At 44.6% G+C, this 21,009-nt stretch overlaps 1 protein-coding gene across 3 annotated transcripts in view; it reads left to right on the top strand.

Moving 5' to 3' along the window:
• The first annotated feature begins 2,440 nt into the window (after positions 1-2,440).
• The window catches only part of Kpna6 (karyopherin subunit alpha 6), a 31,274-nt gene continuing 12,705 nt past the window's right edge, over positions 2,441-21,009 (top strand). Inside the window, exons 1-4 of one of the 3 annotated variants that reach the window (XM_075947034.1) lie at positions 2,441-2,621; positions 15,954-16,087; positions 18,797-18,889; positions 19,233-19,332. In XM_075947034.1, the coding sequence (XP_075803149.1) occupies positions 2,618-2,621; positions 15,954-16,087; positions 18,797-18,889; positions 19,233-19,332 (331 nt within the window). In that variant the 5' untranslated portion in view covers positions 2,441-2,617. The other 2 variants (XM_075947032.1, XM_075947035.1) reach the window with 2 other exon arrangements.

The raw sequence follows: 21,009 nt of genomic DNA, 5'->3' as shown, positions 1-21,009 counted from the left end.
AAGCAGCCCAGTGGGGAGGCTGTTGTGCTCTCCGCCTTCTGAGGTGGCAGTTGGGGTTACACTGGCCACTAGTGGGCATGAGGAGGAAAACACCCCAGCGAGAGGAAAGGCTAGGGGGTTTGAGACACTCCAGTGTTGGGAGAGGACAAGCAGAGTGTAGTTCCTACCACATGGAAGTGAAGGAAACGAGAGGTCTCCGGGAAGGTCAGAGGCTGGATGAGGGGGGAGATGTTACTGTGAACAGGCTGTGTCCTAGAAACAGCTGTGGTCACTAGGCATAGTTTAGAACACTCCGAGGAGAAGGCATGCAGGGATGCCTACACCTTAGCCCTTCTACTTTTGGCCGCAGGGTATGCAGATGCACCCTGGTGGACTGGACAGGACAGAGGTTTGACAGTTTAGCATGTACTGTCCCGGACATTAGGACAACAAAGACGGGGAAGATCTCTTTCCTCCCTTAGATGATGGGAAGACGGGAATATACCTTGGGACCCGATCAGTGGGCAAAGCTATAGAAAAGCAGAATACTGCTGCCAGAGCAGAGGACAGATACCCTGACCGGGAAGACAGGCAGCGGTGATCATAGAATTGGATCTCGGAAGGTTTACTATATGGTCAAACAAGACAAGGGACGGTGCTGTGTTCCTGTGGCGGGAGCTGCATCTGCCTACACAGAGAAGCTAGGAGCTTGTGCACCAGATGTTTGGACATTCCTGAAATCAGACCGTGGGAAATTGCTAGGCAAAAGAGTGACACTAATGTATTCAGTTACCTTTCTTTTGTGTGTGTGTGTGTGTGTGCTGATCTTTTTCATATATATATATATATATATATATATATATATATATATATATAATTTTCTTCTTCCAGAACTCAGGACTGAACCCAGGGCCTTTTGCTTGCTAGGCAGGTACTCTACCAGTGAGCTACGGTTCTAACCCAAACACTAATGGTTTTGTTTATAAGTATTTGTGTGTGCATGCGCACAAGCGGGTGTGATTTTGTTACAGAAAGTGTGTAGAGCTAGTGAGCGAGTTTCAGAAGTTGGAAACTTTTGCGCCCCAGAAAGCCCAGGGGTGCAGCTCCAGTCGTCAGGCTTAGGCCATCGGCACTTTTCCCTGCCGAGCCCTCTCTCTGGTCCTTAATGTCAGACGGGTCAGCAGATGGGTGAGAAGAACTGGGCCTGGAGATCTGTGAGATGAGGCAAATTAGCATGGCAAGTTCTGCTTGAAGGTAGACACAGTTTTCCTTTTCCTCAAGTTGAGGCATAGAACTTCGACCTTTTGAGTTTTTATCCTTAATTGGCCGGGCATGTGGGTAGACTTGGCAATTTGTTGTGATAGGCCCCTGAGGACCAGATACAAGAGCCTTCATTTCCTTCCAAAAGATGGAGATTAAAGATTGCACATAACCCCAGCTCTGTTGAGCTTAGGCATCAGCCCAACATTCCTTGATTCAAAAGGCAAAAGCTTTAATTTCCTCATTACTAGGAAAGGGAGTTTACTAGCCTATTAATTTTTGTTATTGTTGTTTCTTTATTCAGTAACCATAAGCCAGACACTGGTGGCTCCCTGGTGTTGAAGCAATACAGAACTGACCTCTACTCTTTTTTTTTTTTTTTTTGGTTTTTCGAGACAGGGTTTCCCTGTGGCTTTGGAGCCTGTCCTGGAACTAGCTCTGTAGACCAGGCTGGTCTCAAACTCACAGAGATCCGCCTGCCTCTGCCTCCCGAGTGCTGGGATTAAAGGCGTGCGCCACCATCGCCCGGCTCTGACCTCTACTCTTAATGAGGTTTGTGGGCTCTGACACACACACACACACACACACACACACACACACACACACACACACACTCACTGGAGAATCTTTTAAGCTCCTCTTGGTGTGATAGTACACACCTGTAACCTCAGCGCTGGGGAGGTGGACGGAGGGCCTCTAGAGTTCAAACTCATCCTTATCTTCTTACTCTTCTCACCAGAGGATACTCTGGGATACTCGAAACCCTGTCTCAACAAACAAAAAAAGGCCTGGAGCCTTTCATCCCAGCTCTAGGAAGGAACAGGTAGGTGAATCTCTGAATTCGATGTCTGCATGGTCTATTTTGAGAGTTACAGGCGAACCAGAGACGTAGAGAGAGACCCTGTCTCCACTGAACAAAAACGAGAAACAAACTCCAATCTAATCTTGACTTATTTTCCTTATCTCCATAGCCTTGAACAAATCACTTCCCCTTTCTAGAAGATTCTATATTCAGTTCTATATGGGCTTATTTATAAAAAGAAGGAATATCTTTCTGGGAAAGGAAGCCTCCCCATAAAGAAGAAATAAAAACCAACAGCTGAGAGCTTGACACATTGTTCAGAATCTATCCCTTCTAGTCTTCCTCTAGCCTTGTCTGTTCTGTCCCCAGTTGACGCCTTTAGTGGCTGCGGTTCGCTTTAAACAGCCGCCCATCTCCAGGAGGGAAGGGGCGTGAGGGTTAAGAACGCGTTTTAGTACGGAGTAAAATGTTTGTCCCCATCAGGCCGCCGTCCCGCAGGTCCGCCATATTGTCTGCCGAAGCTGCCGCTGAAGCTACAGCTGCGGCCGCCGCCAAGTCTGAGCGAGCGGAGCCGCGATGGGTGAGTGAGGCAGCTCGGCAGACGGGTGCTCGGGCTGAGGTCTTGGGGAGCGGGGTCTGGCGAGGGCCTGTGTCCAGTCTGAAGCAAATGTCGGGAGCGTCCGGATGGATATGGGAGGAGAAATCAGGTCGGGAGTGCCCCTCAGGCCAGTTTCGGGCCGGCGTAGGGCCGCACGGGGAGCAGCCCCCGGGACGGGTTCCGGATGCCTGGCGCCCCCAGTGTCCCCACGTGGTGGCCTCGGGCCGGAGCTCGTGCCTCCCGGCGGTAGGCAGGGTCCAGCCCGCTCGCCCCGCGCTTGCTGTGGAGCTGGGGAGCGGGCTCAGGGCGGCGGGCCTGGACGCCACCACGGGGAGCCTGCTCCGCTGGGCGTTTGGCCGCGGCGCTTCGGAGCGAGGTGAAATCTTACCTGGCCTACGTAGAGGGGAGAGTCCTCTGGAGAGGAGACGCAGGGCAGGCCAGCTCCGGACCGGTAACCAAGGGCAGGCCGGGTCCACCACAGCTTGGGCCTTTGAAGGCCAGGAAAATGTCCCAGTCGGCGCAGAAATGGGCTGGTTCGGCTAGACTCGGTGTCAGGCTTCGTAGTGTTTAGAAAGCCCAAAGCCAAGATTTCTTGGCATAGACAAGCCAGAGACTTGAGGTTTCTGGGCCAACTCTGGTTAGGAGGAAAGAGAGACCTGTTGATCTTTTGTAAAAGAAGACTCTGGATACGAAGGCCGTTGCCCAAAAGAGTCGATGGTGAAGTCTTTGAATTCAGAAACAAAACCAGCATGGTAATTTATTGCTGTCAGTAAAATCTGCTTAAATTTGCTAATATGTATGTTCAGGCACTGTTGTCTGCGCTTAACGTGTCGTGTTTAACCTAATTTCAGTCTAGTGGGATAGTTGCTGCGTTGTTCCTGTTTTACGGATTGGGGAAACTGAGGCTTAGAGTGGTAAAGTAACTTATCCAAGGTCACACAGTGATTAAAACTGGCTGTTCTCTCAGTCCTGATCTAGGCTTTAAATGCTGCTTTTTTGTGGCCTGGCCCCCTAGTGGTGGGCTGGAGGAAGGAAGAGACGGTTTTAACCCTACATAAAGTTGTGAAGGTGTTTTGTTATGGGTGCAGGTGGAAATCTTCAGTCTGAATGAAACTGAAAAGGCGAAGGGTGAATGGCTGACCGGCGCCAATTTTAAGAGTGGCACCTACATGCATTTCTGAAACTTCGTATGCTCTCTGATCCTAGGGAAACATACATTATTTTTCCTGCCTGTGATTTTCCAATCAGATCTGGCCTCCCACTTCCCACATCTCATCCAGTGACTTAAGGCACAAACCCAATCGCATAGGGAAGGTATCTAGCTGTCTGCAAAAGGCCCGTGTTCTGCGCGTTCTCGTCGCTAGGAAAAGAGTGTGTCTGGAGCCTCGCCCGCTCTGTAGATAGCATGTGCTCTTCCCCACCTTCAGTAATAGAAAGGACTTTTCCCCTCCAGAGCCCTCTGGAGAGTCTGAGAATGATTTAGGAGCCCACCTGGAGCCCTGGAAGGACAAGGGTGATCTGTGAGGTTCAGTTTTACAGATTGAAAAACAACAGCAAAGAAGATGATGAAGCTAGTGAGCAGCAGCCAGGAGCGTGAGTCTTCCACACTTTACTGCACAGCAGCCTCCAGGGTTTAAGGTGGAGTGGCAGGCACTTTTAATCCCAGCACTTGAGAGGCCGAGGCAGGAGGATCTCTGAGTTCAGAGCCAGCCTGGGCTTCATAGAAGAAAAAAAGAAAGAAAGGTGTTAAGTTAGTATTTTCTATGTTAGAATGTGAGGCGAAAGTTCTTCGGTGCAAGAAGACCTGACCATGGTCCCAGAAAGAGTTTTTAGTACTGAGTCAGGAGGTGGCTTCTAGTTTAACTTCAGTGATCAGACTAAAGTAAGGATATATTTAATCACAGTGTGTAATCCTAGGTAGTTTGGGTAATCCCCATTACAGCAGTGAATTGATGCTTTGAGACGATTAGGTAAGTAGTGAAAGCTAATGAGCGAGGCCCTTTGGGTACTGGTTATAATACAGCCGGAGTCTGCTCTAGTGCCTCTTACGCGTGCGTGCGTGCGTGCTCTCCCAGGGCCTGTGCTGGTGAAGCTATAGACACAGCTTTGCCCTTGGTCATCCCTAGCAAAGATCTCCACTTGAATTCCAGTGGGTGCTAGTAACTAATCACCTTTCCCACTGTCCTGCTAACTGGGAATTTGGCATTCTCTCCCAACATCCAGGAAGTGGGTCTTGAAAATGTGACCTCGAAACCAGTCGTTGTCATTTTGTTATCCTAGGCAGTGGTTGATTTGAGCTGCTTAGATCTGAAGAGAAGTCTAAGGACTTCTGGAAGAACCTTTTTTCCGAGACAAGATTTCTCTGTGTAACAGTCCTAGCTGTCCTGAAACTAGCTCCGTAGACCTGGCTAGCCTCAAAGTCCCAGAGATTCCCCTGCCTCTACCTCCCAAGTGCTGGAATTAAAGGCATGCCCCGCCACCACCCAACTGAACCTTTCTTATTTAAAGCTGACTTCCTGGCATTAAAAAAAAAAAGATTTGCAAATTTGTATTTTAAACTGGTTTTTACCAAAGAATGAGAGTTTCAGAAAAGACCAAGGAAAACTGCCTCTGTGGAGCGCGCTAGGTGACCAGCACCCTTCCAGGTACTTTGCCTACTAACTCACTTAACTCTCAGGTTCTCCGGAATGCTATTGCTGAGCTCTGCTCCCTGTCTTAGCAGACCTCTTGTGACCTCTTGTATATCTGTGTCTTTATTTTCTGGGGGTGGGGTGGGGGAAGGTTGTTTGGTTTTTGTGTTCTTGTTTTGTGGGAAGTCTGGGTATTGAACCCAAGCAGAGTCATAGAATTGTCCTAAATAGCCATGTACCACAGAACTTCAGTGGAAAGATTAAGTCTGTAAGATCGTAACGAAGCTAAGAATCTCACTGGTGTAGAGAACATATAGCTGAAGAGTCTTTTGTCGATCTTAATGATTTCTTTAAAAGTGAAGTTGTTAGCCCGGCATGGTGGCTTACATCATTTGTTCCAGCCACTCAGAGGGTGAAGCAAGGGTTGTTTGAGCCCAATGATTGAAGGAGCCTGGGTAACACAAGACTGTCTCAAAGAAGTTTGAGCTGGGTGGTGAAATGCCTCAGAAAACAAAGGGCTTAGCTGGGCGGTGGTGGTGCATGCCTTTAATCCCAGCACTCCGGAGGCAGAGGCAGGCAGATCTCTGTGAGTTCGAGGCCAGCCTGGTCTACGAGAGCTAGTTCCAGGACAGGAACCAAAAAGCTATGGAGAAACCCTGTCTCAAAAATCCAAAAGAAAGAAAGAAAAAAGAAACAGAAAACAAAGGCGATTGCTGCCAATCCTAATGTCTTGAGTTAATCCTTGGGCCCCACAAATTGTCTGTTACCACCACATGTGCATACACTTCCCTCTTCACGAACACAGAATAAATAAATGAAAATGGGACTAGAGTTACACCTTAGCAGGTAAGAGCACAAGCTGCTCTTTTAAGAGGACTGGGGTTTGATTGCCAGCACCCACATAGCAACTTAAAACAATGTAAAATCCACCGCTCACAACTCCAGACCCAGGGAGTCAGAAGCCCAGACAAAACGCCTGCACACCTAACAAAAAAATGCATAGGTAAATAAACAGATAAAGATGTAATAAAGTTTCAGCTGGGTGTGGCAGTACTGGCCTGTGATATCCTAACACGTAAGAGTGTCTTTGGGGCAACCTAAACTATATATAGCAAGACTATCTCAAAAATCCAAGGACAAAAAAAAAAAAAAATCCAAGGACAGCCGGGCAGTGATGGGCAAGCTTTTAATCCCAGCACTCAGGAGGCAGAGGCAAGTGGATCTCTTTGAGTTCGAGACCAGCCTGGTCTACAGAGTGAGTTCCAGGACAGGCACCAAAGCTACAGAGAAACCTTGTCTCGAAAAAAGAAAAAAAATAAATAAAATAAGGACATTGCTTATCGTATATGGTTGCCAAGAATGTACTAGACTCACAGAGATCCTGCTGGCTTCTGCCTCCTGAGTGGTGGAATTAACAGTGTGTTTTGGGTTTTGTTTTGCTTTGAGGTAGGGCTTTACTGTGTAGCACCAGGTAGCCTGGAGCTCAGTCTTCCTACCTTAGCTTTCACTGTGCTCCACCATACTTGGTTGAAAAAAACAAAAAACATTTTAGGGCTGGAGAGATGACTCCGTGTTTATTCTTACACAGGATCTAGGTTCAGTTATAACTCCCAGACTCCACATCAGGCAGCTCACAATGGCCTGTGACCACATCTGTAGGCATCTGTGGTCACACAAACAGATGAAAAATAAATTTCACCAGGAGGTGGTAGAGCACACCTTTAATCCCAGCACTTGGGAGCCAGAGGCAGGTGGATCTCTGTGAGTTCAAGGCCAGCCTGGTCTACAAGAGCTAGTTCCAGGACAGGCTCCAAAGCTTCAGAGAAACCCTGTCCTGGAAAACCAAAAAATAAATAAATTCTTTTTTTTTTTCTCCCACAATCCCAGTTTTTGGTAGCTGAAGGATTGCCATGAGTTTAAGGGTGGCCTGGATTAGACAGTGAAACCATGTCTCAAAAAGAGAAAGAGGTTATAAAGAAATCAATTTTATACAGTTATATTTTTTGTTTGCATTTTAAGATGGTAATGCAAACTAGTTGAAAAGTTGTTTAAAATTTTAAAGTTTATAGTGTAAAAATGAAGGGAAAAAATTATTTGTTTTGCTTTTTTGAAACAGACTTTCTCTGTATAACATCCTAGGTTGGCTTGAACTCAGATCCACCTGCTTCTGCCTCCTGATTTCTGGGATTAAAGGCATGTGCAGTGGCATTTCATTTGTATTTTAATAAAAATCGCCTGAAGATCAGAGAATAAAACAATCCCCTCTGGTCAGCCTTGCAGACCAGGCAGTGATAACACACACCTTTAATCCCAGTAGCCACACTAGTTGTCTTACACACCTGGCAGTGCACGTCTTTAATCTCAGTGGTGCACGCCTTCAATCCCAGAACTGAAGAGGAGTATAAAATGGGAAGAGACAGCTCTCACACTCAGTCTCATTCAGAGAGAGATCCCTGGAGATAGGATTGCCATTTTGGACTGAAGTAGAGGTAAGAGCCAGTGACTGGCTGTTTTGCTTTTCTGTACATCAGGTTGAACCCCAATTTCTGTCACTGAGTTTTTATTAATTGTGCTTCAGGTATATACCACAATGCCTGGCTGATTTATTTTTAATAAGAAGAAAAAGTCTTAATTAAGTTTAGGTACAGTATTTTGTTACCTGCAGAAGTGAACACAGCATCCTAGGCTTTCGCACTTTGATGCACCATTCACCTGAAGCAACTTCTAGCGCCAGTGTCCAGTCTTACTGGGTCTTATGCAGTGGGCCTTCTGTGTGCTGTGTTATTTTTTGCTGTACTGTTTTCTGGGTTTTGTGTGTGTTGTTGTTTTTTATAGCACAACAATACTAAATCAATGTTTTGTTTAGAAACAGTCTAAGTATATGGACAGAGTGTTCTGACACTAATGCAGATTAGCCTGCATCATCAGTCTCCAAAATGCTGAGATTAAGGGCTTGGACTGTGCCGTATTGACAGGAGTTGTGGGCTCAGAATTGAATTCTGTGCCTAGAAGTCCATGTGTCCAGATCCTCTGGTATCCACTGACTGAGGTAACTCAGAAGTTGAATTAAAGACTCCGGCTACGGCTGTGGCAGGAACAGGCGCTTCCTCGGTGGCTGGCCATTCATCCTCTGATGCATAAGTCTGGTCTTTCAGCTACTAAGCCTTGACCAGAGTCTGGAGTGCAGCAGGGCCATGAGCGTCAAGCAGGGTCTCTTCAGTTCTACCCCCAGCATCTTATGGCCTGATCATCACGGCAAGGATCTTTGAGCCTGAGGTTGAGTTTGGGAATTGAACGCACTGTGGCTGTGCCCTGAATATCTGCAGGCTCTTCCATCTTGTCTGGATCCCTGCTGGTAGTTACTGTTTCTGTTTTTAGATGCACAAATAATCATTTTGTTTCTTCACTACCGTAACATGCTTTGTATCCTATTAGAAATAGGCTATACCGTATAACCTAAGCGTATATTAAAATAATCAGCTTAATAAGATCATGTAAGGTAGACTCTATGATGTTCACAGTGGTGAAATCTGTTGAGGATACAGTTCTCAGAAATATCCCATTGCTATGACTATTAATAGACTATTAGTAGACACAGTATAGTTGTTACTAGAATATGGGCTGTTAAGGGCAGTGTTCTGGAAAAAGCCCGTTTCTGACTCTGAAATTGCTATTAGCAAGGCTGAGATTATGAGGCATAATAAATTTGTAAATAATAAGTAGTTTTGGGGCTGGAGAGATGGCTCAGTGGTTAAGAGCATTGCCTGCTCTTCCAAAGGTTCTGAGTTCAATTCCCGGCAACCACATGGTGGCTCACAACCTTCTGTAATGAGGTCTGGTGCCCTCTTCTGGCCTGCAGACGTACACACAGACAGAATATTGTATACATAATAAATAAATAAATATTTAAAAAAATAATAATAAGCAGTTTTAAAAGTGGAGTGTAGAGCCAGCAAGATGTCCGAGCGGATGTTAGCTCATGGATGTAGCTTCGTATACAAAGACCTAAGCTGATCCTTAGACTGTCATAAGCCAGACATGTTGGCAAATACCTGTAATCCCAGCAGTGTATGAGGGCAGGAAGATCAGAACCTCAAGGACAGCCTAGAATTATACCCAGAATTAGCTATAGGAAACAAATGTAGAGAAACTCTCTCCATAATGTTTTGAACTGCCAAAATAGCTAAATGTTGGGTTTTTGTTTTTTTTTGCGACACATACCTGATCTTGTCAGTACTTTTCCTCAGGGACTTCATCCACTTCTAAAATCCTAATGGGGGCTGGAGACATGGCTCAGTGGTTAAGAGCACTGGCTGCTCTTCCAGAGGTTCTGAAGTTCATTTCCCAGCAACCACGTGGTGGCTCACAACCATCTGTAAGGAGATCTGGCGCCCTCTTCTCGCCCTCAGGCATACATGCAGGCAGAACACTATACATAATAAAAAATAAAATCTTAAAAAAATCCTAATCCGAAGATCAGCGTGCAAGACTTCCTATTGATTTTTCCAGTTTTATGACATTTACATTTATCTGTATATCCTGCAGTCTACTCATTTCCTCCTTTTTGTTTCGTTTTGGTTTGATTTTTTTGGTTTTTCCAGACAGGGTTTTTCTGTGTAACAGCTCTGGCTGTCCTAGAACTCACTTTGTAGACCAAGCGGGCCTCAAACTCAGATCCGCCTGTTTCTGCCTCCCAAGTACTAGGATTAAAGGCATGCGCCACAACCGCCTGGCTCATTTCCTCCTAATCTGTAAACATTTCTGGTCGTGTGTAATAAAATTCTAGACCTTCCTATGTTTATTTACTTATGGGTGTGAGTATAGGTGCTCCATGGAACAGCTGTGGCTGTCAGAAAGACAGCTTACAATAGAGTTTGTTCCCCATTCCATTGTGTAGGTTTTTAGGGATTGAACTCAAGTCAGCTTGGGGTATCAGGCTTGGTTGTAAGCACCTTGACCTGTGCTTTCAGTGGCCTGTCACTTGGGGATTCTTTAGGTACTATGGTAGTTCTTTAAAGAGATGATGATGATAGCGGTGATTGGGGTGGCAAATAGGAACAAAAGTTAAGAATCTGAGTCACCGGGCTTGGCTTTTGGTTTCATGTGGTGGCTGAAGCTGAGTGGTGCTGAGGATCAAGTGTGCTGGGCCCGTTGACTTGAGCAGCAGAATGGATGGTGATACTGAGATGCGTTTAAATTTAGACAGTTTGGGATATCTCTGATTTCCAAGGGAAGGCATCCAAAAGAAAAGCCAATATAGAAGCAAAGAGCTCTGAGGGTGAAGTCTGGGAATGCGGTTTCATTATCGATATTTATCTCTAGATAGCTAGTAACCATAGAAACAAGTAGATCCTGAAACAGTAGAGATTAGACTAAAAAGAATGGGGTCTGGGCATGGTGGTCCAGTAGTGGAAAAGAGGCAGGTGGATCTCTGTGATTTTGAGGCCAGTCTGGTCTAAAAGAGCTAGTTCCAGGACGGGAACCAAAAGCTACGGAGAAACTCAGTCTCGAAAAACAAAACAAAAAAAAAGACTGGATCTGAGTTCAAGGCCAGCCCAGCCTACCAAGTGAGTTCTGGGAAAGCCAGGACTGAACTACTCAGAAGGACCGTATCTCAAAAAGAAATGCCTCCCTCTGAGGCCAGGAGTACAACTCCAAGGTTAGAGCATGTACGTGGCTTGTACAGACTTCCAGAAACATACAAAAGAGAAGCAAATGAGGTTAATGTGGAGGAACAAAAGAAACAGTAGCCAGAATTAGCGAGAAGAGAAGGAGTGGTGGGTGGCTAAGACAAAATGGTCCTTAATGATATCTAGAGGATTAAAAGAAAGAAAATAAACAGCCAGGCATGGTGGTGTACACCTTTAATCCCAGTGCTGGGTAGGCAGAGGCAGGTGGTTCTCTGAGTTCAAGGTCAGCCTGGTCTACTGGAGCTAGTTCCAAGACAGCTGGGGTTACATAGAGAAACTCTGTCTCTAAAAAGAAAAAAGAAAATGTTTGTTGAATTTAGCATTATGTGCTTGATCTTGATCAATGGCCTTTACAAAAAGTGATGGCGTGAGAACAAATGGGAGGGAGCTAAAAATGAACCAGGCTGTTTTCAGAAATTTGAGAGAGTGCTGGAGAAATGGCTCAGCGATTAAGAGCATTTGCTGGGGGCCTGGAGAGATGGCTCAGAAGTTAAGAGCACTTGACTGCTCTTCCAGAGGTCCTGAGTTCAATTCCCAGCAACCACATGGTGCCTCACAGCCATCTGTAATGAGATCTGGTGCCGTCTTCTGGCATGCAGGCATATATGCAGGCAGAACACTGTATACATAAATCTTTTTTTTTTTTTGGTTTTTTTCGAGACAGGGTTTCTCTGTGGTTTTGGAGCTTGTCCTGGAACTAGCTCTTGTAGACCAGGCTGGTCTCGAACTCCCAGAGGTCCGCCTGCCTCTGCCTCCCAAGTGCTGGGATTAAAGGCGTGCGCCACCACCACCTGGCTGTATACATAAATCTTAAAGGGAAAGAAAGAAAAGAAATTTGGATGTTAGGAGAGATGAGGAAGTTGAAGCTCTTGTAATATTCAGAGTAGAGATTATGAATGTCTGCATTAGAGTGGCATAGGAATGGAAAAAGAGACAGGAATCTAGACAGCACTAGGAATGAAAGCCAGCCACTCCTAGTGATTTCGTGTGAGAATAGTCATAACTGAATTGAAGTTGCCAAGGATGTTATTCAACTTCCTGGCCTGAAAAGCTAAGACTATATCAACACAGATTCCTAAACACCTTATATTAGTGTTTCTCCTCTTTTTTGCTTTGGATGTTTGTTGGAGAACTGGGACCCTCATAAATGCTGGACAAATACATATCCCCAGTCTTTTTCTCTTGTTTTAATTATGGTTATGTCTGTAGGTTGAGGTAAGAGAACAACTGTGGAGTCAACTCTTGTGCCCTTATATGGGTTCTGGAAATCAAACTCTGAGGTCATCAGGCTTATGAGACTTGGAAAAAATGTCTGCTACATCATTCTAGTTAAAACAGTTACACAGCTCTTTCTCAGGGACTTTCTATAGTATATGTCCGTTGGTACTTGAACTTGTAATGAAAGGTTTGCCACATTGAAGAGGACAAAAGAAAAAAACAAGTTTCTTTCAGGAATAAACTCTGGTGTCTAGTGAGTATCAATGTTGTAGAAAGGTATATTGTTAGCTTTTTGTATTGTTTTGTCTAACTCTGGCTTTTTTGGGCTCTTTAAGGGCCCATCATCCAGCTCCCAAATATATCATACATGAAGTCTTATTCATATAAAACACCTGGCCTTGTCTTGGGTTTCTTGTGAGATCATGCTCAGTGTGTACGTGTTGTGAGTCACTTCGTTTAGGTGATGGAAACTAAGCCAGGGTCCTCTACAAAAGTGTTTTTCCCTATGTGTATGTCTATGCACCAAGCCAGGTACCTGTGGAGACGAGAACTTGTCAAATCCCCTGTGACTAGAGTTACCATGTACTGGGAATTAAACTTGGGTCCTCAGAGTAGTCTGTACCCTTCTTCTTTTTATTTATTTATTTATTATTATTTTTTTTTTTTGGTTTTTCGAGACAGGGTTTCTCTGTAGCTTTGGAGCCTGTCCTGGAACTCGCTCTGTAGACCAGGCTGGTCTCGAACTCACAGAGATCCGCCTGCCTCTGCCTCCCGAGTGCTGGGATTAAAGGCGTGCGCCACCATCGCCCGGCTTTTTATTTATTTTTTTAATCTACTATTTTTATATATCTGATTTTTGATGTTATTTTATATTAAACAAAATTTATTCAACTTGTTTTGACTTGTTTCAGGCTTAACTTTGACAACTTAGATGATGGGAGATAAGCTTGTCTCTGCAAATAAATTTTTTTTTGTATATAGCATGACTGACCATTAACTTGTGTGTGTATGTATGTATATATATATATTTTTTTTTTTTTTTCTTTTTTGAGACGGGTTTCTCCATAGCTTGGAGCCTGTCATGTAACCCGTTTTCTATAGACCAGGTTGGACTCTCAAATTCACAGAGATCGGCCTCCCGAGTGCTAGGATTAAAGGTGTGCACCAGCATCACCTGGTGATAAAATGGATATTTTTTTTTTTTTTTTGGTTTTTCGAGACAGGGTTTCTCTGTGGCTTTGGAGCCTGTCCTGGAACTAGCTCTGTAGACCAGGCTGGTCTCGAACTCACAGAGATCCGCCTGCCTCTGCCTCCCGAGTGCTGGGATTAAAGGCGTGCGCCACCATCACACGGCAAAGTGGATATTCTTTTCATTTTTTTCTTTCTGGTTCATTTATTTATTTATGTGCTTGAGTGCTCTATCTTCAGGCACACCAGAAGAGGCCGCCGGATCCCATTATAGATGGCTGTGAGCCACCATATGGTTGCTGATAATTGAACATTGAACTCAGGACCTCTGGAAGAACAACTAGTGCTCTTAACCTCTGAACCATCTCTCCAGCCCCAAAGTGGATGGTTTTTGATTTTTTAAGTCAGGGTTTCTCTGTCCTGGAACTTAGTAGCTCCTGTAGACCAGGCTGGCCTTGAACTCACAGATTTGCCTGCCTCTGCCTTCCTAGCGCTGGGATTAACTCCTGAGCTGCCAACGCCCGGCTAAAGTGGACATTCGTAAGTAGGGGAGAACAAATAAAGTATCTTCTTTGAGGTATAAACAAACAAGTTTTCTCATGCACCTCTACAGATGTTCATCCTTCTATTCTTTCTTGCCTGCTTCTCCAGTGAAGTCATAAGCAGATATTTGTGATAGTTACTTATCACCATGGTAACTAAAGAAGCAATGTGGTTCCTATTTTCAGTTTAACTGTCAACTGTGCTCAAAGGAGAGGACAGCCTCTGGGACAGCACAGGCTCAGTCATGAAAAACTATATATCAGGTAATAGAGGACAGCCTTCCATAGGGCTTTGCCTTTAGTAGTCTTGCTTCTGCCTGTTTAGTGACCCATAGGAGAAGCCACTGCAGGTGTGTGTGTGTGTGTGTGTGTGTGTGTGTGTGTGTGTGTGTGTGTGTGTGACACATGGCATAGTGTTTACGTGGAGGTCAGAGGACAACAGGAGTTGATTCTCTCCTTCAAATGAGTGGATCCTGGTGATGGAATTTAGCTCACCAGGCTTGGTGGCAAGAACCATTTTCTTGTTGCTTTCTTTTTTGTTTGTTTGTTTTTTAAATTATTGGGGGGGGGGGCAGGGTTTCTCTGTGTAGTCCTAGCTGTTCCGGAACTCACTCTGTAAACCAGGCTGGCCTCTGCCTCCCAAGTGCTGGAATTAAAGGCATGCACCACCACCCGGCCTTTTTTATTTTTAGTGTGTATATGTTTGTACCTAATGCCCCTCATGTGCAGAAGCCTGGAGAGGTCAGAAGGGGCTTCAGATAATTATGAGCCATTATGAGTGCTGAGAACTGAACCTGGTTCCATCGCAAGAGCAGCACATCCTCTTTCTTTTAATTGGTTTTTTATCTTTTTTAAAGATTTACTTATTTATTAAGTATACAGTGTTCTGTCTGCATGTGTGCCTACAGACCAGAAGAGGGCACCAGATCTCATTACAGATGGTTGTGAGCCACCATGTGGTTACTGGAAATTGAACTCAGGACCTCTGGAAGAGCAGTCAAGTGCTCTTAACCTCTGAGCCATCTCTCCAGCCCGCAGCACATACTCTTAACCACTAATTATCTCTCCCACGTAGTTTTGGGGGTTTGTTTGTTATGTGTGACTTAGTATGTATGAGTGTTTGGCCTGCATGTGTGCCTGGTACATCCAGAGGTTAAATTATGACACTGGATTCCCTGGAGTTACAGATGGTTGTCAGCCAACATATAGGTTCTGGGAATTGATCCTGGGTCCTCTGCAAGAGCAACAAATGCTCTTAACCATTGAGCTGACTCTCCAGGGCTGCTGGATACCCCCATCCTCCTCTTTGAAGATAAGAAATCTCTATGGACTTTGCTGAGTGAGTTTCTTTTTTTTTTTCTTTTTTTTTTTTTTAGATTTATTCTATTAAGTATATAGTGGTCTGCTTGCCTGCAGCCTGGGGGCCTGAAGAGGGAACCAGATCTCATTACAGATGTAAGCCACCATGTGGTTGCTGGGAATTGAACTCAAGAGTGTTCTTACTTAACTTTTGAGCCATCTTTCCAGCCCACCGAGTGGCTAGAATAAACCAGAGATGCCTCTGCCTTTTTTTTTTCCAGACCCAGAACTTGTTTACATTTCTTTGTTTGTTTTTGTTTTGTTTTTTGGTTTTTCTGTAGCTTTGGAGCTTTGGAACTAGCTCTTGTAGATCAGGCTAGCCTCGAACTCAGAGAGATACACCTGCCTTGGCCTCCCGAGTGCTGGGATTAAAGTTGTGTGCCACCACCGCCTTTACGTTTTTGTTGGGTTTTTGTTGTTGTTGTTGTTGTTTGTTTGTTGTTTGTTTTTTGAGGCAGGGTTTCTGTGTGAACAGTCCTGACTGTCTTGGAACTCACTTTGTGTAGACCAGGCTGGCCGTGGGCTGACAGATCCACCTACCTCTGCCTCAAGTGCTGGGATTAAAGATGTACAACATCACCACCTGTTTGCCATCTTCTTATTTCTCTTTATTGAAGTTCTCATTTTGTTCATGTGTGGAAAGGAAATGCTACTGTCTCACAACTCTGACAATATCTTCCCTTCTAGAGACCATGGCAAGCCCAGGGAAAGACAATTACCGAATGAAGAGCTATAAGAACAACGCCTTAAACCCTGAGGAAATGAGACGAAGGAGGGAGGAAGAGGGCATTCAACTTCGGAAACAGAAGCGGGAACAACAAGTAAGTTGACTGGAGTGTTCTCCAACACACCTATCAGGAAAGCCAGCTGGTTCTGTAGTTGGCCTCTCTCCACTTCCTAATGCTGCCACCCACCCCAGCCATAAAACTTCCTTTGCTACCTCATAACTGTAATGGTGCTACTGTTACGGATCATAATATCTGTGGTTTTCAGTGGTCTTAAGCAACCACTGTGAAAGGGTCAGTCAATCCTTGAATGAGTCATGACCCAAAGATTGAAAACCACTGGCCTAGGGAAATGTAGCTTATTGATTTAACAGGCTAGTCGCTCAGTTTGTTTTGTAAGGTAGGTGTGCGTGTGTAAAGTGTGTGTGCATCTGCGCATGGTGGTCAGAGATTGCTCTCCACCTTAGCCTTTTTTGTCAGGGCCTGTCATGATCCTGGAACCCACTGATTGGCTTGACTAGCCTGTGAGCTCCAGAGATCCTGCCTCCTCCTAAATGCTGGGATTATAGGTGTGCACTGCTACCCTAACTCACATGGTTGCTTGGGTCTGAGCTCTGGTCTTTCATGTTTGTTTTGCTAGCACTTCATTGATTAACGAGCCCTCCATGTTTCTTTTGTAAAGAATTATTGAAAATTTACAGAAATCTAATTTCTTAGCCCCTTTTGGTTTTTTGAGACAGGGTTTCTCTGTGGAGCACTGACTGTCCTGGAACTCGCTCTGTAGACCAGGCTGGCCTCAAATTCACAGAAACCTGCCTGTCTCTGCATCCCAAGTGCTGAGATTAAAGGTGTGCAATAATGCCTCCAGCCTTCAAGCATCGTTTTTTATCTAACATTGTAGCTCTAGCTTATTGTCCCATGTGGTTTTATTTGGTCTTTTAGGTTTGCCGATTGTGTATATGCTTTGGCATGCATTTAGAAGTCAAAAGACAGCCGGGCTGTGGTGGCGCACGCCTTTAATCCCAGCACTCGGGAGGCGGAGGCAGGTGGATCTCTGTGAGTTCGAGACCAGCCTGGTCTACAAGAGCTAGTTCCAGGACAGGCTCCAAAACCATAGAGAAACCCTGTCTCAAAAAAAAACAAAAACAAAAAAAAGAAGTCAAAAGGCAGCCTTTAATATCTGCCCTCACCTTCCACTTTCTCTGAGTCTAAAGGAGATTCAGAGTTTTGCTTTGTGTTCACTGATGTATATGCCAGCCCATCTCTGTCTCCCATCTTACTGTAATAGCTCTGGAATTACAGCTACCTTTATATGGGTGCTGGGGATTCAAACTCAGCCCTCATTTGTTCAGCAAGTGCTTTACCCACTGAACCATCTTTTAAGCACCTCTTTTGTTTATCTTTAACAAAAATTTAGGACTGAAGAGATGGGTTAGCTGTTTAAGAGCAATTACTGGTCCTGCAAAGAACCCAGGTTCGGTTTCTAGCACCTATATGGCAGTTTATAAACATGTGTAACTCTAGTTTCTTTGTTCTTTGGTTGGTTTTGGGGTTTTGTTGTTATTGTTTTGTTTTTATTTTTTGTGAAGGGTTTCTCTGTTTAGCTCTAGCTGCCCAGGAACTTGCTCTGTAGACCAAATTGGTCTCAAACTCAAGAGATCCACCTTCCTCTGCCTCCTGAGTGCTGGATTAAAGGTGTGCGCCAACATAACTGACATGAATAAAAATTAAAAAAATTACTTAGTGGGCTGGAGAGATGGCTCAGTGGTTAAGAGCACTGGCTGCTCTTCCAAAGGTCCTGAGTTCAATTCCCAGCAACCACATGGTGGCTCACAACCATCTGTAATGAGGTCTGGCGCCCTCCTCTGGCTTATGGGCTTACATGGAGGCAGAATGTTGTATACATAATTAATAGATAGATAGATAGATAGATAGATAGATAGATAGATAGATAGATAAATAGATAGATAGATAAAATTACTTAGTGCCAGATCTCATTACAGATGGTTGTGAGCCATCTCTCCAGCTCCCAAGAATAATTTTTTTTTTTTCGAGACAGGGTTTCTCTGTAGCTTTTGGTTCCTGTCCTGGAACTAGCTCTTGTAGACCAGGCTGGCCTCGAATTCACAAAGATCCGCCTGCCTCTGCCTCCCGAGTGCAAGATCTGCCTGCCTCTGCCTCCCGAGTGCTGGGATTAAAGGCGTGCGCCACCACTGCCTGGCTAAGAATAAATTTTTTAAAAAGCATTTAGATTGAAAAAAAAAACTGTATGAGTGTGTACAAGTGAGTTAAGGTATATCACCTGCACGGAGGAGCCCAGAGAGGCCAGAGGAACGCATCAGATCTGTTAGAAGTAGAATCAGCCAGGTGATGGTGGCACAGGACTTTAATTCCAGAGCTACACAGAGAAATCCTGTACCACCGTGTCTCCAGCCTTCTGCTCTCTGGAGACTGCTCTGTGTTGCATGTGCCTTGGACAAAGACTGAGGTGTCCCTATGGCAATCCCACACTCGCAGGGCCAGATCTCACTCAGCTTTTAGGTTTCATTACGTAACTTTTTTGAGTTTGAGGCCAGCATGGTCTACAGAGTGAGTTTTAGCACAGCCAGGGCTACACAGAGAAACCCTGTCTCGAAAATCCCCAAAGAAAAAAGTAAAACTTGTGAATATCTTTTATATCTGCTTAAGTTTGGCCTTATTTTCTCATGCTGTTATTTTTTGTCTCTGTATCATAATCTTGCTTCTTGTTATTCTTTCTCCAGTTTGTGAGCAGTGCTAGCTCTGTCTCCTCATTTTCCTTTTCAGCTTTTTAAACGGAGAAATGTGGAGCTGATTAATGAAGAGGCCGCCATGTTTGATAGTCTGCTGATGGACTCCTACGTGAGCTCTACAACTGGGGTAAGTAAGCCCTTCAAGGCATGGGCACAGCTGTTCTCAGAATAGAATCAGGTGGCCGTGTCATTACGTATCTTTGCAATCGTGTTAATCTCTTCCTTTTTGTGGTCAGTCAGTTTAAACACTCAACAAGGATACAAATACCTGAGACATTCAGGGAAGTCATTGGGTATATCACAGATTAGAATCATTTTAAAATGTTGTATCTTAAAGCAGACTTGGATGAAATAGACCCTTCTCCTGGTCTTACTTTAGGATCTTAAAAAGCAGGAAGCCATGTAGGATTCTATGCTCTCATCTTGTATTAGTATTAACCACAAGGTCGTATACCTGTTTTATATTCTAGGAGAGTGTGATCACAAGAGAGATGGTGGAGATGCTCTTTTCTGATGATTCTGACTTGCAGTTAGCAACCACACAGAAATTCCGGAAACTCCTCTCCAAAGGTATAAAGCCGAGTCTGCCTCAGAGAAATACTGTGTGATTTGGCCTCCTTTGTTTTTTTGTGTTTTGTTTTTTTTTTTTTTTTTTTTCTTAACTACTACCTATTGCTCACTGTAGCCTTCCTGGCCAGATTTCCTTTGAATAAGCCAGTGTGTATGCCACATGAGTATATGTGCTCACAGAGACTAGAAGAGGACGTCACATCCTCTGGAGCTGGAGTTACAATCGGTTAGGAGCCAAGAACAGAACTGTGCAGAAGCAGTGTCTGCTCTTAACTCTGAGCACTGTCTCCAGCCCCTCTTAATACCTTCTTTTTTTTTTTTTTTTAAATATTTATTTATTTATTATGTATACAATATATGCCTGCAGGCCAGAAGAGGGCACCAGACCTCATTACAGATGGTTGTGAGCCACCATGTAGTTGCTGGGAATTGAACTCAGGACCTTTGGAATAGCAAGCAATGCTCTTAACCGCTGAGCCATCTCTCCAGCCCTCTTAATACCTTCTTAATGAAGCTATCCTGACCTCTGACTCCACTAGAATGTATTGGAGAAGACTCCACAGATAAAGCTTTCTTCCTTTCATCCTTTTTTTTTTTTAATGATAGTCTTGTTAGCCTTGAACTCAAGATCCTCTGCCTCAATCTCCTCAGGTCTGGGTTTACAGCCTGGCATTGATGGCGAACACCTTTAATCCCAGCACTGAGGATTCAAATGCCTGTAGATCTCTGTGAGTTCCAGGCCAACCTGGGTTATACAGTGAAACCCTGTCACGATAAAGTCCTTAGTACTGCTTTCTGACAGCCTACCTTTCACTGGCACGTTAAGTTCTGTGAAAGTTCTGTGAGTCATGGACTTTGGCTTTGTTCATACTCTATCATCAGTACCTAGTACACAGAATTGCTCTATAAACATCAATCAATGTATCAGATGTGCAAGGCTCTGCCCTTGGTTTTTAGTATATGATACCAAGAAAAGAGCAATGATCTTCCTTAGAAAAGAAATATGTAGGTCAGGATACTCCTTGGCCTTTTCTCACTCGTTTTTCATTGTCTTTCCATTTGGTAAGCGACAGCTGAGCATACCTAATTTAGGATTAGATTGCCTTTATGCTTGTGACATGACAAGGGTATTATGCAGTTTGTAGATGAGCAAAAGGCAGTTATAAAATGTTTGTAAGAGTAGTCAGTGGGCAGTGGTGGCTCACACCATTAATCCCAGCACTCAGGGATCAGAGGCCAGTGTAGTCTACAGAGAGAGAGTTCTAGGACAGCTAGAACGGTTACACAGAGAAACCCCTCTCTCAAAAAAACTTTAAAAGCCGGGCGGTGGTGGCGCACGCCTTTAATCCCAGCACTCGGGAGGCAGAGAGAGGCAGGCAGATCTCTGTGAGTTCGAGGCCAGCCTGGTCTACAAAGGGAGTTCCAGGACAGGCTCCAAAGGTACAGAGAAACCCTGTCTCGAACCCCCCCCCCTCCAAAAAAAAAAAAAACTTAAAAAAAAAATTGCCGGGGACTGGAGAGATGGCTCAGCGGTTAAGAACATTGCCTGCTCTTCAAAAAGTCCTGAGTTCACAACCATCTGTAATGAGATATGGTGCCCTCTTCTGGCCTGCAGGCATACACACAGACAGAATATTGTATTGTATACATAATAAATTGCCAAGTGTGATGGCACAC

The sequence above is a fragment of the Microtus pennsylvanicus genome, chromosome 13 (assembly GCF_037038515.1).
Source record: "Microtus pennsylvanicus isolate mMicPen1 chromosome 13, mMicPen1.hap1, whole genome shotgun sequence".
NCBI classification, from domain to species: Eukaryota; Metazoa; Chordata; class Mammalia; order Rodentia; family Cricetidae; genus Microtus; species Microtus pennsylvanicus.
The sequence above is the reverse complement of the archived record's forward strand: the minus strand, read 5'-3'. Positions and strand labels throughout refer to the sequence as shown.